We start from the raw sequence: 19,756 nt of genomic DNA, 5'->3' as shown, positions 1-19,756 counted from the left end.
CTTTGCAATGTAAACATCTTGGAGGAACTGGAACATCTGGGATCATATATAATCTCCATTTTTAAGCAGAACTCTTACACTCCAGTACATTCAGTGGAGAGTTCTGTTTAAAAATCAAGGACACAACAGGGCAAAATTTCTACCAAATTTATGCAAGTGCTCCTACTTCATGTCAGTAAGATATTAAAAATGAAGGACCATATTAGTAGCTGATGTAAACTGTTATTACAATGAAACTCAGCTGATTTACCCCAGCTGAAGATCTGGTATGAAAATTCAACTTCTATTTTAATTCAACTGTGAATAACCGTGTCTGCATGTACATATATATGCAGGAGTGTAGGATGGGTGCATATTATATGACAAGTGAACATATATTAATGTTCTGAACAGTCAAAATAAAGGTATAAATCTAAAACAGGGAACAGAAGTTGAATTCTGAATTTACTTTGAGAACTGAAAGGCATGGGCAAAGAAATATTGCTTATGTTCCAGGGAGAACTTGTTCATTTACTTAAATAACCTCAAAGTGAGCCTCAGCACATGAAAAAACTGCCATAATTGATCTGCTTAGCCTCTGTAGATCTAACTTCTCAACAAATCACTAAAAAATGGAATATCCATTGTGTATTGTTGATTGTATAACATAGGCACAAGTGCAACTAAGTCATTAAGCACACAATTAACTTTAAGCGATTGAATACTCCTATTGAAGTCAATGAGATCGCTTACCTACTTAAAATTTGGTGCTTAACATAAAACATATGCTTAAGCCTATTCTTGATCAGTGCTGTTTAACTTATCCATAGAGCACCTGATTTAATGAGACCTAAGCACATGTATAAAATGAAATATTACAGTTCTTTGCTTTATAACAGCTATATGGGGTGCAATTCTATGAGACACTGAACACTTTGGACCTAATCTTGCAAAACACAAACTCAGGTTTAACTTTACGCATTCAGTAGGCTACTGAAATCAGTTGGACATTGATCAATTTGTCAGTATTTTGCATGATGATGCCAATAGAGAGAAATTGAATAAACAACAAAAACACTAAAGATAATTCCTAAAAGTACTTTGTTCATTCATTTTTAAAATGGAATTTAGTTTAAATTATTTATAATAGTATTATTATTTATATTAGTATTATAAAATATACTGAAAACATATGGATTGATAAATATGTGAAAGTAAAGAGGTCACTGTAAAATAAGGCTTCGTTGCTCAAGTCTGGTATTTACTGTGGAGAAATGAATAGTGCCTTGCTGGTGTAAAGGCTGCAGATGAGAAACTTTCTGAAGTACTTGTTTATTAGCAGCATCAGACAAGAGCACTGTGGCTCAATTCTTCTGCGCTGCCATCTGTTTAGCTTGAAAGCATGATGTTAGTGAAGATCCTCCTGTAGCCTAGAGCTTTTGTATCACTTGCCTGCAGGCAAGACCAGAAATAAGGAAGCCTGAAATGGACTCATCCTATTAACCAGCAGAGTCCTAACTCTTGCACCAATCCCTTGGTGCTGCCTTGTAAAAAGGGGCAGACTTCAACTGTGGGGAATCAGCTATAAGCAGGCAAGCATTGAGGTGGTTTAAACCCACATTTTCATTGCTTTTTCTACATCATACTCCTCAGCAGTACCTAAGAACCAGAACCTTAATATATGGTAGGGAAGTGAAAAGCAGAAGGAGAAATGATTGTTAGGGCGAAAAAAAAGACTGACTGTTTTCCTCTTGGTAAACAATACAGTAAAAGCTGTGTTATCCAGCACTTTACCATCCAGAATGTTCTATTAACTGGCATCTGTCATTAACAGCATCTGTTGTTTATGGCAGTGGATCAATGTGGCAAAAGTGAAACCGGAAGTCCCACTCTGGCACTTCCGGTTTCAACAAGTCCCACTTCTTCCTTGAGGACCATGGCCCGAGGCAAGGCAGCCTGCACAGGGCCCCCCTCCCTGTCCCTTGGCACACTGATGCCAGGGAGTGAAAGCCCTGGCGTACTGGCAAAGACGCCTCCAACCTGCTGAAGATAAGCTCTCAGATAACCAGAATATTTAATTAACCGGCACCCCATGGATGCCGGATAACAGAGCTTTTACTGTATATGCACAGCCTCCCAACATGATCAACCCTAAAGTGGTAAACTAGCACACACATGGTAGATGGCAAACAATTTCTAATAAACAGATAGAATTCAGGTTCATACATTCATAATACTGTTACAAACACAGAGAAAAATAAACATGATGTAAATAAAAATCCTACATGGACCAACTGTATCATTACTGTAAATTTCATCACTTCATTGTTATTATTATTCATTTTAATTAGTTTAAAACAGTAAGTGCAACTTGTACCAGACTGTACCACCCACTTCATCTGGGTTTTCCTCAATAATGGCATTCTACTAAAATGAAGGAATTCAGTCAGCAACAGAGCCTACTTATAGCAATACATCTGAAAAGTTTTTAAATTATTTAAATTCTGAAACCTAATATTTGCCCAGCAGCAACAAACAAAGGAAAGAAAAAACAGTACCGGTAACCTGGGCAGTTGTACTAATATTTGGGAAGGAAACAATGTTGATTTTTTCATATTACATTGCACTGGGCAGATTTTCAGACAAGACATAAAGTTAACTATACGTGTTCTCTATCTTTTTCTTTGACTGAGTTTCACAGCCAAAAACTGAGGCACTTTGTAGCCATTCTTCCAAGACTATAGACGTGGCCATAAAGTGCTTCTTAAAAAATAGAGGGGGGAGGGGGACAAAGCAGAAGTTGTGCTTATAGTCATGAGTTTAATCTTTGTCTTTCAAAGATATGACTTTAACAGGTAATGTTTCATCTGTTATATAGAGTAGTCCTTGAAACATAAAGAAAAGATATCACACGATAGGGCAATAGTCACTATAACATGATCATTTCCTCACTGTCAAATAAAGCTTTTCCTTGAATTATTCCTTTGAGTCCTTGGCTCCTTTCTACTTCCACTTGTACACTCAAAACACAAAAAAAATATGATCGTAGGCTTTGCTTCATAGCTCTACCCATACCCTAAATACTCTTATTTATAATTGTAGATTTTTATATATCTATATATATCTATATATAGATATCGCTCTCTCTATATATCACTAATCCACATATGGTTAATTAAAAAGAGCTGCACCCCATGGAACGTATATGAAAACATAATTCAATAAACCTGTGCTTCACCTTAGAAACTGTGTGGAAATATAATTCTTGTTAGAAGGAAAGAGTTCTAGTTGCTTTGTTTATTGTTTGCTTGGTTTTAGTTATAATTTATGTTTAAAACAGTTGTTACTACTTTTGCTAATGCAAGCTGTTAAATTCTCTGAGTGAACTGCCATCTTGACTAGGAAATAAGGTTCTGAGGAGGAGAAACAACTGAGCAATAAACTTGTACAGTGAGAAATGAATATTTTTCAAATTTAAAAGACAAAATTAAAACAAGAAAACTTGTAACAAAAAATCTTGAAATCCATGAACAAAAATTACTGCCCTCAGTCCCAGTAACAGGTCTTCTTTGGCACTTGAGAACGATCACAAGTAGTTGCCTTTTTATTCAGATAGAACAAAATTTACAAAGTCATTCATACATTTTGTTTTTTGTGGTTTTTTTTGTTTTGTTTTTTACTGACTTCGAAAATTGGGAATATTCAAAATACACTTTTACCCCACTTCATTCTTTCATTATTTACAGATATGTACAAGAAAAATGTAAGAGTTTTGTTTTAAATTTGTATTAAAAAGCTCTGCTGGTTGTTTTTTGTTTGTTTTCATTATATGGATGTTCCATGGGAAGGCTCCATAGCTTCTGGCATGACTCCCCCTGGCATAGACTGAAATGACATTGGAATGGGTGTTTTCACAGGACTCTGACGAAATAGTCCTCCATTTGGTGATCTGTGTTTACACTGTATAGAGGGCATGGTGGCTGAGCTGCTAAGGGGCAGTGGCAGGTTACTACCAGAGGCAGCTGTGAGTGTCCTGCTGGCACCATGGCTTGTCTGTTCTGGCAAAAAGGTCGTGACAGAAAGTTGTGTGTTCTGATATTCACGTACTGGCTCCAGGGTCTGACTTGGCTGCATACCACCAATCTCCAAGGCTGAAATTTCAATAGATGCTGGAGAAATTTGCTTGTGAGCTATGTCTTCATCAATTAAGCTGTTCATGCGTCTGTGGACCTGCTCCAGATTTACTTCTTTATCCTATTGAGGTAAGAACAATGTAATCAGGACAAACAAAATGATCTCTTTCTTTCTACCCCCAGCTTTAAGTAGCAGGAAGAACTGGTATTCATCAACTTGCGCTGATTTTCTGTTTGCCTAAGCAAAAGCTATATGCAATTGTAACAGCTCAATCCGATACACCATTACCAAAAAAATGCCTCAAACCAAACCAAAACGAACACAAAAACCAACAAACCAACCCCACTCCCTCCCCCCAAAAAACCCCACATTAATTTTATCCCAGAAAAATCTGAACCCCTTAATCTACTTATACAGTGAGAGAAAAACAAGGATCTGGTTGAACTGATAGGTGGCGTGGGACAGCAACATTTCCCTCAGGCTCCTAGGTTCACCCATGAAATCTCAGCATAAGCTTAAGATAAAAAATAAATCTCTAGCTGTTATCATTGGGTGCTTGACTGTGCAGTTTTTACTGCACAGTCATTTAGTACTTGCTTACCTCAGTACTAAATAACTGAGCAGTAACTGCCAGTACTGCACAGTGCCAGCACCACACAGGTCATTTCTGACTCTATCGTGCAGTAGCAATGAGCTTGTTGCTATTGCACAGTACCAGTGGCATCACAGTTCATGCCTGCCAACACTATGTAGCCATAGGAACAAACTAAATTACCATAGCTCATCACTACACAGACATAGCATCTCATGTAGACATGCCCATTGAGAAGAAAACCAAAAACATGAAATGAGTATAATGCAGGGATGTCCATGAATCAGCAGTGTGTAGAACATTAACTCTCCTCTATATCAGCTTTATTCAGTCATCTCAATGGGGATTTAACTTGGTGATAGTTAATTAAATATCAACTTTTCCAACTATTTCATTCTTTACTTAGGAAGAAAAAGGACAAGAATCAAAGAGGTATTCAATTTGCTGGAAGTGATGACATCATATTTATGTGCAATGGGTTGGAGTCAAATGAGGAGCTACAGTTATGTCTTTTTCCTGAGTCAGGAAGGAGCTCAAGGAACCTAGCTAGGCCATGGGCATATTCAAGCAATATTAAGGGTATGCTATGCCCAGAGAGCACATTCACAGTTTGAATGGCTGCACGGTCTACTGTGAGCAGCATCTCATTTTGGTAACTGTTGGTTGGAGGTTGTGTAGTGAACAAAGCTTGGAAGAGTACTACCATTATTGTTGTTGTGGTGGTGGTGGTGATGGTAGTTGTTCCCCATTTCAATGCTGAATAAGAACCCAGGAAATACATAATGTATGAAATGTGTCAGTCAGAACAAAATAAGGAGTTAGTTGCCCCCCACCAAAGAACTTATTTTGGTGCTTTCCAGTAGCCTAACGTATTGCACTTGCAATGGCAAAACACAAGTAAATATGTGGTCTCTAAAACAGTCTATTTACCAGATCAGTGCCACATTCTCAATAGTTGGCATGGAAAGCAACATAAGTTAAGACCAAATTTAAGCTTAATGAAGGCATGTATGTGGGTTTTAGTAGCAAGTGCTATACTGACATTATAATATAATGGCAATTTTGTATTATTTCCCCATATTTCACAAGGCTGATTCACAATATTTAATGTTTTCAAAGTACAGTTCTTGGTTACTTAAACTTAAATTGAACACTGCTCTAGAAACAAATCATCCATAAACCCAGCAGGAGGTTCTACATATCTAATAGAATCCTACAGTGTTAATGAGCTGATAAAGTGGGCACACCCTGGGGAAAGAGCATCTCATGCTTTTGCCTCTATATAATCTCTGGTTGCCAATGCAATGGTAGGTTAGTGGCAGCCTCAGAGTTGGTTAGAATCCAGGCAACTACTTACAAGTGTTCTGACTTATGTTAGAGACTAACCCAGTGGCTTTGAGCTTTGAGGAGGGTAGGGGGGTACATCTACACGTGCAATTATGAAGCATGAATAAACTGTAGAGCTTATTGCTCTGGGGTTTCTTGCTCCCAGGCACACTGCTTCAATGTGCACCTGGGAGTAATTAACTCCAAAGCAATAAGCTCCACAGTTTATTCATGTGCAGCATGCAGAGCTGGAGCTGCATCTCCCAGCTCAACATGCTCTGGAAGGGCTGGGTGGAGCACAAGGGAGCTTCAGTGTTGTGCTAGCTTGCAAGCAGCCCCCACAGTGAAGCATCCTCATGCCCCAGCCAGTCCCTCCACCATCTATATGTGCACTGCTGTGGAGTTTTTTGCTCCTCAGCAGGATAGTACTTGTATTTACAAGTACTACCCTGCTGCAGACTAAATTAGTTTACTCCAGGCTAATCGGGGCACATGTGTAGAGGACAAGACATTTACTGCACAGCTAATTAGTCAATTGAACAGTAAACATTTCATGTAGACATACCTGGGAAGTGTTATAGTAGCTTGAAGCCACCCACTTCCCATGGTGCTCATCCAGGAAGAGCACACACCAACTGCTGAAGCTTCCCTAGCCTGACGAAGGGTTTTTGAACCCGAAAGCTTGCTTAATAACTATTCTCCAACCATTTGGGTTGGTCTAATAAAAGATATCAAATTCACCCAAGGAACCTTGTCTGAAATATAACATAACATTCCAGGGGAAAACATTCTGTCAAATCCTATGTCCATCTCAAATTAGAGAAAATCAACAAGAAAGAATGAAAATAAACTTTAATGACAGAGACCTAATGCATCTTACTTGAGTTTGATATCTATTGTGACTTCATTAGTATAGAGACCCATATAATCAGTTCTATCCTGAGTTGGCAGTCTTTCATTCATTAAACTAGATGCTAGACTACGGTTAACATACTGAAGAGTCTTTTTCACATTCACAGTGCTTGAGTTCTACAGCATTTGTGATGCAAAAGTCTCAAAGGGCATATTATAAGCAAGTACTACTTTGTTAATTTAAAATATGTTTTTTATTTTAATCCTTACAAAAATGGAGTTTGAGAGAAACAGGAACAGTCGTTGGATTGGATGTCTGTGTTACAGCAGCTACCTCAGAGCAACAGCTGTCCTGACTTGTATTCATTAGAACTCTGTGCATGTTCTTTATTGGTCTACCATTGACAGTCAAACGGAAGCGTCTGTTACTGCAACATATTATGACCTCTCTGTGTTAACTGTGTAATAAGTGATTGGTGTCATAAATCTGGATACACGTTATGTCAATTGTTCATGACTTGCACTGGATTCTTACTCCCTTCAGGGTGGAATTTAAACATGTTGCTGAATTTAGTTTAAAAGACCTAGGTGACGCTATTGTTTTTTTGAGAGATTATTGTTTTTGCTAAATATAGCTTTATTTGGCTGGGAATCTGGAACTAACAGCACTCAGCTTACAGCTGAGAGAATATTGGAAAAAATGTCCCTGAATGTAGTGAAAGTGAATTTTGATCCAACCTTTATGATGAGTCATTTATGTTTTCTTTGTCTCTGTGAATCAGACCACTTATAAAAAATATCCTTTCAAATGAAAACATACATAAAAATATTTTTATGTATATTGCAGTATCCACAGTCTGTTGCATTTTGCTTCATTAATCAGGAACAGAGTTAACTTGACTTGGGTAACTAACCAAGAAAGCATGGCCAAGTTCCAATATTTGCAGCAAACAAATCTGAACTGCTTGAAAAGGAAAAACATATTTGTGAATGATGTAAAATAGGAAACAGATTCAAAGCACCACTGCTCTGTTTACAAAAAGAAAAGGCAGCAAAATTTAGCATGCAATCTCTTCCTAGTACTATATTCAACTTAATTTTTTAATTCTTTTGAAATAAAATATCAAGAGGCAAGAAATATAGACAAGAAATGCTCAGTACAGGTGTTTTTTTTTAATTCTTGAGATTTAAGACTTGAACGATTATGTAGTCTTGAGATAACTGCCCTCAATGATCTAACAAAACCTAAAATTATTTTCCTTTACTAGCCAGACTTAGGTTTAATATATATTTAATGTATATTTAAATGTAACATAAAGTTAACTCCAGTATTCTGTCAGCTATAATCTGAGCGCTGTTAGCTCAGATTTCCCAAAAAAAGCAGTGCTAAGCAAAACCAGTAGTCTCTGAAATAACCAGTAGCTCATTAGTTTAGCAGATTTTTTCTGTGAAAGTGAGCAGACAGGTAAGTGCTTGTGTTTATGAGTCTTTGGTTGTTCAAAATTTAACATGGGCTTCAAGAAGGGAAGATCAGGCAAAAATCATTACATTTTGTGCCTACCTTCAGAGGCTTCTTCCATTTGGATCACTGCATAAGTAAATAAAGAAATAAGCATCCCCTTATCAGATTTATTTGATCCTAACCTTTTGGTGAAAAAATAAATATTAGGGCTAAACTCCTGGCTCTATTTGAGTCAATATGTTTTCTTTTTTTTTAAGTTGGGGTTGGGAAAGGCTGCCAGCAAAAATTGGATCATATTCCAATATTAAATGTTCATGACTATCTTAAGAAATGTTTTTAAGGACTAAACATGTATAGTCAAATACTTCCTTAAGTCAAAAGAAGCTCAAGACTGCAGTGCTAGTTTATAAAGAGATGAGGATACCTCCAAAATGTAAGCTGAACAAGATTTAAGGAAATTACAGGTTCCACTCAATTATAAACTCTTACTTGCACTCCTTTAATCTTTAAAAACACTTCAAAAATTAAATGAGGAGAATTATGCTGATGTAATGTCAAGTTTGTACTTCAAAAGGTCAAAGCTAGGATTGCAACAGGCTTTTTAATGAGGCCATTTAGGCATTTTTCACTTTCATCTATTTCTGTAACACATGCTAAATATACAATTTTATATACTATTTTGTGGTGTTTTCATAGATTCATAGGTTCATAGATGCTAGGGTCGGAAGGGACCTCAATAGATCATCGAGTCTGACCCCCTGCATAGGCAGGAAAGAGTGCTGGGTCTAGATGACCCCAGCTAGATGCCTATCTAACCTCCTCTTGAAGACCCCCAGGGTAGGGGAGAGCACCACCTCCCTTGGTATATCATAAAGCATGCAGGAACTGAACCCACTACTTTTGCGTATCCCGAGGGCTTCAATTCTATTGAGCAAATTTAAGATAGTATGGCAAAACATACTTTGGAGGTGGAGCTCTCACTTGTGGAACTGTATAGGATCAATAAATGACCCAGGTTAGTTTGCCACTAGTTGCTATTGAAATACAAAATCATAAATGTTAATCATGAACTTTATTGGAATATCGGAATTATTTAAAAGTATCAGTGCTAAAAAGATACCCAGTCTGAGTGAACTGGGTTAAGCAACTCAGTAGAAAAGGTTCTTTTTCCAAAAATAATATTTTACAATGTTTTCCTTCTCACTCAAATAGGAAGCCCCAAACTGAGTCATGTCTGCATCTTGGTATAATGATATTTGATTGACAGGCCAAACACATCTCCTTATATACTGTAAAGGACTTTTATTATGTTTGAAGCTGGATAAAGACAGAGACACAGGAGTTGGCATCTCTGCTGGAGAAAGCAGAGAAGCTGCTTTGGGAGGGTTTTTTTTAACACCTTCAGTACAGATTTCGGTGAGGAAGCTTTGGTACTGGGCTCACATCTTTCTACTTCTCTCTCCATTTGATTTCCTTTCATTGATATATTAAGTCACTCCAGACTTAACTATTTAGAAGCTGAGGCAGAAAAATAATGAAGATTTTTTCTTGTAGTATGTATACTGTAGTGTCAGATTGTGTATATGTAAAATATTTGTAATGATGAATTCCTAAACATCTGCATTGCACTAGTATTGGTGTACCTCTTGTGAGTATACAAACTATATGTTTGTTCACACACTTTTTATTAGCTGCCAACAATATAAGACCCATTACAGTATATGCTTCTTTATTTTATTCATTTAATAATTTCTATCTTTAATGTTAGCATTGGATTGCAGACAGTCTATCTGAAAGGAGCGATCAGGTAAAAGGAAGGAGTGGGAGAAAAATGGGGAAATGAATGTGCTAGGTGGATGAATATAAACCAATACCTATCTTTTTTTCAGACTGAGGAAAACATGAATCAACCATTTCTATTAATTAAGGGAAGTATTTTATTCATAAATATCAAGTTGAATTTCATGTTTTTCTTCCAAACTATCAAGCTTTAAAGGTTACAAGAAAGCTACATTTCTGAAATGTTGCGGGTACTTGATTATGGGATGGGTTCAAAGGCTTGTGACTATTTCAAGGGCTAGGAAAAGAAATTACACATAAACTGGTGTAAGTGATCAGAAACCAGTTCAAATCTGCAAAACAACACAAGTTCAGTACATAGACACAGCTGTCAAAATGGCGCAAACCAGTTTAAGATAAACCTGGATGGACATAGTATCAGACTTAACTAATATAGGTTAAATCGGTTTATTGAACTTCTGTTCCAGATCCCCTCCAGATTCAAGTTAATTCACAGTCCCCCAGCATCCCAGAATGTTTTGCACCTTCCCTGCAGACCCCCCTCACAGGTTTGGTGGGCTAGTCTTGGCCCAAACTGTCCACTCCAACCAAGCAGGGAAGCATGATGTAGCACCCCCAACCCCAGCTTCTGACTTGGGCCACTGCAGCCATATTGCTGCATTTTCAGAATCAAAAGGGAATGTCTGCTCACTTGCTTATTTGTTCAATCTATGCAGCTTAGACTAACCTACAAAAATGGAATCAATTCAGCCTTGGGCTTTTGACTGTCTGTACTTAGCCTAGGTGCTCTAACTTAAGTAGAATATAGCTGCGATGGTTAATGAAATACTAAAGCTGCTCACAGACATTTCAGAAAAACTCCCAACTTTGCATAAGAATAACTGCCAAAAAAAACTAAGTTTTTTCTGTCCTGGGTAAACAATGGTAGCTTAAATATTAAAATATTTAAGAGATATTGTACTCCTTAGCTTTGTACTGTATAACCAAAAGGTACTACAGAAGTGTTAAAGAATAATCCAGAGATGTGTATATAGTAAAATTAATAGATTTTTCTTCAGCGTATGTTCTGTGACTCTGTAGTGAGTTTGAAGAAAAGTGAGATGGACATAGAACTGTTATTGGAGAACTAGTGCTAGCTGATATTAGTGGGATTTAGGAACATGTCACTGGGTGCATCTACACATGCACTTTCACATGAAGTTGACCAATTAGCTCCACAGAAAAGTGTCACACTCTATACATGAGCTGGTATTAGGCACAGTAAGTTAATTACTCCACCAAAACACATGTGTAGATGGTGACAGGGGTTGGCTAGGGCACAAGCATGCTAAAGTGTGGGGGCTGCCTGCCACCTAGCCCTGCACTTTATCACCCTAATGCTCCAGCTAGCCCCTCTGCTCCTCAACACCACTACCTGGACCTTGGGGCTGCTGCCCCCTCAGCCTCCTGCCAGCCTGGGGTTGCTCTGCCACAGCTCAAAATGCTGTAGTATGGGCTATAGTTGAAGCACACTTTTGAAATGAGTTTTAGTTAAAGCATGAGCTTTGAAATGACCTTTAGTTAAAGCACCCTTTTGAGCTCTGCCACAGCCCAAAGAGCTGTTTTCTCTGGCGTAAATTGCACCAGAATTTATCCCATTGCCTTAATGGTACATGTAAAGGCACCCACTGACTGTCAGAGAAGAGCTTAGGATGATAGATATCTCCTTCTAAAGACACCTAATTAAAAATGTTCAAGTTTTTAGCAGCAAGGCTTAAAATACACAAAGATTTATTGACTGGGGCCTTTGGGTAAGTTCCTTTTGTTTAAAAAAACCTCCCTACTTTCCATCTTCTTTCCACCCATTCCCCTCCAACCTCATCACAGAGTACAAGGGAATCTATTTCAGTAGATGAATCACTGCAGTTTGATGAAAAACTGCTGGAAAAGCTGAGTCCATTGAAAGGGAAAGGTCATAAATCTGGGGAAAGCCACAGTGGACTGCATGGAAAAACCTTGAGGAATGATACCTATATTAACAAATCATGGATGGAACCATGCTAGACTGGAGACCACAGAAGATGACTGCTAATACTAAAATATCAAATACAATTAAACACTTTGGGTCTATGATGGACGTGCTGACATCTAAGTAGCATATCTGTAACTTGTAGTAAAACCATATTAGTGAAACTCTTAATTAGACTCAGGACACAAAGTCTATACATGTGCTCCATAGTGGCTCCTGGACAGCGCTTTAATTAAAATGCCGCAGTGACACCTGTACTCAGCGTCCTGCATTTCAAATGGTGCTTTAACTAAAGATTATTCAACAAGTTTTAGTTAAAATGCCCCCGTCACCATTTTGAAATACATGTGATAGTGAGGCATGCTGGAATTTTCTAATTGAAACTCTTCAGCAGACTGGACCCAACAAGTTCTAATTAGAATGCATCAGAGCATGTATATAGGCACCCCATAGTATTTAAAGCTTTTTAGGGTAAAAGTTATCATTCATCTGCCAATGTCATTTTTGTGATAATTTAATATAAAGTTATTAATGAGAAGGATGGAACTTAAAGATACAATGAGGAAGGAATAAAGTTAAAATATCCAAGTTGCAAATGAAATCTAGAAAAAGTAGGTAAGAGTATCTTTGAGATTAGGATAATGAAATTAAACTCAAAAGGTCTGGGTAAAATCGATGTCCTAGAAAAATATATATATATATATGTATTTTACTATCGTGAGGTTACAAGACAAACTCTCTGTTCCACAAATCCCAAATTTTATAATAGATATAATAAGAACATTTCCTAACTCACAAGAGATTGTTAAACATGAGGGTATTATTGGCTATGAGACACAGTTAATAATAGAACGCATGCATCCAGAGAGAGAAAAAAAAAAATCTTTCAGTCCAAATGGATAAGCAGCCTGATCAAAATAAAAGAGAATAAAAAGATTATGAAGAGATCAACTTACATGCTCTAATATCCACAGGTTATACTACTAGTTCAGTAATATTTCCTGTGCATTTGAAATGAGTACACATTCCAGTTACAAAATTCCAGATACTTGTATCCAGACATGAAATATTTAAACATAGTTTGTTTTTTATATATATATATATATATATATATATATATATATAAGTATGACCAAAAGAAGACTCCTTTTAAAATTTCATATTAAATTGCATTGTGTCTCAAAAACCATACTGAGATGCGCAGGAGAATTAGGCTATTTCACAGTAGGGTCACTTAAAAGGCACTCACCGGCACTACTGCACAGTAACTCCAGTTACTGCACATTTATGTAGTACTGGCTTATACAAGTACTATATAAATGTGCAGTAACCATTGCACAATAGCATTGCATGTAAACGCAACCATTCTGTTGATATTTATTCTCAGCTTCATCTAGTAAAAAGCCATATTTCTAATTCATTCCCTCAGGTTCTGACAGGGGAGAAAAAGTAGTTATATATATATTTATTTATATTTATACTAGCCAAATAATAGGGACGGGGGGGGGCGAGTGTGGAAAGAGAGTTGCCACCCACCATCCTGTGCCACCTCCCAGGAATGGGGGGGGGGGGGGCAGAGGGAGCAAGCTTGCCCCACCATCCCCTCTGTCCCCCTCGGCCAGCACCTCATGTTGCGGCTGGTGCTTCTGGCCTGGCCCCCCCCACTCTATCCTCTCCATCCCCACCATCATGGTGGCATTCTGCTGCACCACCACCTCCTGTCTGGAATGCTCTTGGAGCACTCTTTTTGGTTGTTTCAGTCAGCATTGTGATTGGCTGCCAAGACAACCAATTAGAGTATGAATAGAGCATTATGGACAGACAGACAGACTAAGGTTTTTATTATATTAGAATTATTTGACATCTTGTAGAAAAAAAAAGTTAATTTTGTGTTAAATTAATATAACGCAAATAATAGATGTTTTATTCAAATTGGCTTTCATCCTCATTATTGCAGTAGCTGGCAATGCAGTGATATGAGACAGATTTGTAAACGGACATAGTGATGTACATATGATGCCATTAATTTATCGCAGGCAACTGAACTAGTCAAAAAACACATAACAAAATTTGCTGACTGTGTATTCTACTGGATGCTGATTTGCCTAGTACTCTCTCATATTAAATACAACTACAGATCCACTTCAAGCATCTACTTTAAGACACATCTTATGGTATATTTATAAAGATACCACAAGTTCTGTATTCAAGGTTTTGTTCATATAAACAGAAACAATGATATGCATTTTAAAATAGTAGTTAACCAAATTATCACCTATAAAGCAGCTGTTACAAGAAAAACTCACTAAGACTGACATTTGCTGAGGTCCAATGAACTCTTATCCAATTGAAAAAAAAGAAATTTAATAGAATTTCAATATAAACTTTTTTTTCCAGCAGATGAATAATCATCTTCAAACAATACAATACTCCAGTGACATGGTATGGACAACCTTATTCACTAGCAATTGTTTTGCTTAATAGCAAGGATAATAAACCTTTATTCTTTAAAATAAAGCCAAAAAAACTCCAAACAACAGCTCCTCAGTCCCTTTATTTCTCCTTACTTCCAAATGAAAATAAATAGCAATGAATAATGAGCAAAAAGTTATGAAAAAGAGGATGAAGAAGTCTTTTTTCCCCCAAGTAAATTTCCGAAGTTTACTCATATGTTCCTCTGCCAAATTCACACAAGCAAATTCACAAGACATGAGAAATTATTAGAAAATAACAATAAAATGGAACCGGTATAATGACCATGTTTACATTGCCTCTATGCTCTGCCTAGGACTGCAGCCAAGAAGCAGTCTCCAAAACATGAACTCACTTCAGAAATAAAAGAGTGTAGCTGCCTAAAAGCAGCTCTGGACAGATGCCAAGAATGATGCCCAAGACAATGAGCTTTAGAGCAACGCTATGCCAAATAGGGCCACCCTGAGCCAGCTACACTGCCTCATGTCTGTGGTTTAATGTATTCTAAGCAGTAACAAGTAAGCAAGATGCTCTTTTTGGTAGCAGTCTCAGGTTCAGTACAGAAGTGGTATAATTAAGTATAGTATTAGACTACAGAAGCATGTCATTCTACAACCATATTTTTGACAACCTATGTCCCTTCTACCTTGTACATTTCCATCTAGCTTTGTGTCATATCTAACCAAAAAGCTCATTCAAAATATGGTTGTAAAATTATTCACATAGGTCCACAGACATGTTCTTAGCTGGTATAAATTACTATCATACCATCAAGGCCCATGGCTTCACGTCAGTTTAAATCTCCTGGCTCAATATTATGTAATATTGAGGCAACAGATTTATTTTATATATATATATATATATATATATATATATATATATATATATATATATGCATGCCTTTAAATTCATCCATATTATATGGTAATGTATAAATAAATATGCAAAACACAGTACACATAGGTGATTGCTGGCAAACATGCCAGATCCTCATGCTTATTTGCAGTGCTCCAATGCTACACTTATCAGAACCCAAGATCTATCTGCAATAACAGGACCTCTCATAATCATTATCCCTGCTCATAGTATAATCAAACCCAAGATGATAAAAGAAAGTCAGCCTTATAGAATTCATTTGCTACTGCTACGGGGGGGGGCCCTTAGGACTCATGCTGGGTAACCAAATTTCTGATTCCTTGTCAATCTTAATTCACAGCCAAGAGAATACTGGCATTTTCTAAACTGAACATAAATGATTGCAGCACATAGTACTATATATATTTCCATCATTTTCAAGAAAGGAGAATGCATGGAAGCATTTTCCAGCACAAGAAACAGGAAAATGCAGTGTCCATTAAGTAGTGTTTTACAAACATGCCAATATTTTTTTAAAAATGGATGTTCTGGGAAAGGACAAGTTGCATGTTGTGAAAATGTCTATCATGTGCTCATTGCCCAGGTACAGACATTACACTTTTACTGGACCAGAAACTGGTCTATACCTGTAACAGAACAAAAGTTCAGCACACAAAACCAGTCTATACCTTTAACAAACATAAATTCTGCATATATAGACTGGTTTAAAAATGGCAAAACCTGGTCTAAGATTTGTTCCACCCCCAATCACCAAAGGGCAAATGTGTGTTCTGTTTCCTATTGATCTAAATTACGCCACTTACAGAAAAAACATGTAACTTAGATTGATTTCACCTTGGGCTTCTTGAATGTCTGTACCTAGCCATTACATATCCACTAGTTATGGACATGTGAAGCAACAGGAAGGTTAGACTTCAAGGGAGTGCTTGGGAGGTGAAGAGGAGGAAGTTAGTAAGGATTAATTTGTGCAGGCACTTTCAACAAATCATTCATTTGTATTTTTTAATAAATTCTCACCATAGTTCTGAGGCCCAACCTCACCTGATTGGCCATCTTCAGATAGGAAAGAAAAGGGAGGGAAAAAAAGGATGAAAACAGTGAAGCTAATAGTGTACTTAATGTTTCACTTCACTTAATTCACATATCGTGCCATTTGTTTATTTTTCATGTTTGTTTTTAATTAGACTTAGCATGTAATTTTCTAGCACAGGCAATAGCACTTTCAGCATATGTAATTGCCATCATAGTGCCTATTTTTCAAGAGGCAATATTTAAACCATCTAACACTTAATCATGGTAAGTTAGCAGGTTATATTTAAAGCACCCTCTATGTTTTTAACTAAAGTTTACATGTGGAGGTCTCTGTTCCAAACCTGACTGAAAGATAAGTGATTCTTTCTCCACTTTTTTCAGTTATTTTATGATCATGATCTAAACTGTTTACATAGACTGGGCTATGCATTCACCTCATTGTAAGTTAGGGCTTAATTTTTATATCCTGACTTACTCCAGTTGAATTTATGGCATAACATAGTTCATCTCCATCTTGTTCCTTCCTTTTCCTGGCCCATCCATATGCTACCTCAGAAACACCCGATTTTCTCATTGTGCCAGGAAAATAAGAGAAAGTTGGCAAAAGAGGCAAAGGAATTGCTTCCATCAGTTTTATGTCCATTCAGAGGTCGTCTGTATAGGAGGAATTCTCCACTCGTCATCTCTGTATGCTTAAAGCTACTTTGAGCTTAGATAATGAAAAATGGCCTCAGCAGACTGTGAACCCACTTGAATATCTGGTGTGGTTTCTATTAAGAACTAGGTTTTTTAAAGGCCTCAGCACCCTCAGAATCAGATTCTGAACATAGCTTAGGCTTTATTTAGGCACCAAAAATGTGTTCTGATTTTGAAGAGTCAGATCACTGAAAATCTGGCAAACGGCATCACAATGAGAGCAGCTGGGTGCTGAATATTTTTGAAAAGTGTAGATTCATAACAAGGATGGTCAGCACACTGTGCAGCAGCAGCACACGCAATGGCTGTCGCCAAGCTGGTATCAGCATCCATCACAGCCAGGCCATAATTGGAGCTCCATAATTGTTCCTCTTCTAAGTAGGCACCAGGGTCTTGTTCCCAAGTTAAGCACCCACAATTACACTGTGTAAAAGAAGGGCCTTATTGGGCACATCTACATGAACTACTGAGTAGTTCATCGCTACTGCACAGTAGTGCTGGCGGGTACTAACCGTGATGCAATGCTACTATGCAGTAGCGTTTGGAAAAACCATGCAGGGATGCTACTGTGCAGTAACAACTTCACGGTCCACCCCTCATGTAGACGTGGCCATTGGCATCTAAATAAGAGCTGAGCTTTATTTGAAAATGTGGCTTCAATTGCTAGTAGTAAACCCTTGTAAGCAGTGGTTGTAAGCATCAGATTTTACCAACAATTACAACACATAAGCATCTGAATTTTCTCAGTATTTACCTTTGTTTTTTTATAGAAAATATAATAGTGTTAACTCAGATTCTATAAAGTGAGTTTAGGTCTGTGGATGAAAAGCTTTATAAATTGTAAATGCTTATTATGATGATGATGATGATGCATTACAATGGCGCTGGGTGGCATATATAAAAAAATTACTGGTCATGATAATAATAATAGAAGAATAATTTTGAAGGGAGTGAATAACAGGCAACATCTTTTAAAATATCCAAGATACTTTATTTAAAAATGTATTTCCAATTGTGTGCTGTATTTTTTTCCCCACAAAGCACTTATAGCCAAATTCAGCAAAGCTCTTCAGTGTGTGGGAAAATTTCAGTCCATGCTTAATCCAGGTTGCCTTCAAACAAACTAAGTTTTGATTCCATACATTAAAATTAATGGGAGCTTTTACTCAAATCAGGTCCAGATTAAACCCCTATTTGAAGTTAAATGTATACTTAAATGATGTTAGAACAATGCCTAAGTGGCTTTACAATTCACAACTTAAAAAAAAAAAAAGAAATCTGGCCAAAATACTGTTGCAATTTTTTTTATTCTTATTCAAAGTTATGCTTTCATTACCACTGAATGATCAAATAGCAGAAAATCAATTGGAATATACCATCATGGACTGAGATAGAACATATAAACAAAGGCTCTATAAATACTAAGTCAAGCATCTGAATAGTTCTAAGCACATTTAAGACTCAATTCAGCAAAATACTTGAGCACAGATAAAAAAGATAGGCACTGGAGCACCACACTGACTTCATAGTGGGATCAGTCATATGATTAAACTTAGATATGTACTTAAGTTGGTTGCTGAATTGGGATGTTAACCTACATTGTTTCTATCAGAGTTCCCCATATTACAAGGGGAATTATTTTATGCACACTTTTACACAGGCGTTTTTTGTTTTTTTTTTAATGTGAACCATAATAGTTGCATCATGTTTTAGTCTAAACTATTTGCCTAGGAATCATACATTATTATGACTTTATTATATGGCTCTTATACAAACTATCCCTTTCCCTTCCCCAGAAAACTGTTCCTAGATGGTCTGGCAAGACATGGTGGAACTGAGCTGGCAACAATCATGTCTAAATATAACTTTAGCTAGCACAGTTCTTGTCCCTTTTTTGACAGGGAAAGGAATGACATGTCATTCTCATTCCTATTAGGGATTGATTCAAGTCTATTGTAGTCAATGGTAAGACTCATACTGATTTCAGAGGGCTTTGAATCAGATCATTGGTTATGATTAGGTGTTGCAGAATATTTGATTCTATACTATTGATCTTCAAAGAAGAGGTAAGTTTTCAAGACTCATACTCTGCAGTTGTGCAAATAATGAGAATAAAGTTAGTTAAGGCTGTTTATCCCATAATTTCTCAGTGTTAATATCTGTACAAAGGACGGAATATAAGATTGTTTTCCTCTTCCTCCCCCAAAACTGTGTATTTTGTCATGTAGCAGCATTAAATCTTGTATTCTAAGATGACTTGTGGTTGCTCTTGAAATCATATTGCTTTTAAAGATGGTAGTTATATAAATTTGTCATCACTCAGTATTCAGAGTTATATTTAACCTGAGTTTCTATGTGGCATTATAATGTATTATTCTGCCAATTTTCACATTATTTTTTCCCTATCCCTCCCCCCCCCCAAACAAATCTTTATTTATTCTTAGAAAAGTAGAGTACAAAACAGTGATACAAACAAATTATCGTTTATATGCAATTTCTGAGCAAAAAATGTACAAAGATTTCAGAT

The 19,756-nt window shown here is 36.9% G+C and overlaps 1 protein-coding gene across 2 annotated transcripts in view; it reads right to left on the bottom strand.

The window, feature by feature from the left end:
* Positions 1-3,258: 3,258 nt before the first annotated feature.
* GRID1 (glutamate ionotropic receptor delta type subunit 1) overlaps positions 3,259-19,756 on the bottom strand; it is a 1,166,358-nt gene continuing 1,149,860 nt past the window's right edge. For both annotated transcript variants that reach the window (XM_006277864.4, XM_019497194.2), the window contains one exon: positions 3,259-4,233. In XM_006277864.4, the coding sequence (XP_006277926.1) occupies positions 3,805-4,233 (429 nt within the window). In that variant the 3' untranslated portion in view covers positions 3,259-3,804. The remainder of the gene's footprint in view (positions 4,234-19,756) is intronic.

The sequence above is a fragment of the Alligator mississippiensis genome, chromosome 6, assembly GCF_030867095.1.
Source record: "Alligator mississippiensis isolate rAllMis1 chromosome 6, rAllMis1, whole genome shotgun sequence".
In the NCBI taxonomy this organism is placed as follows: domain Eukaryota; kingdom Metazoa; phylum Chordata; order Crocodylia; family Alligatoridae; genus Alligator; species Alligator mississippiensis.
The sequence above is the reverse complement of the archived record's forward strand: the minus strand, read 5'-3'. Positions and strand labels throughout refer to the sequence as shown.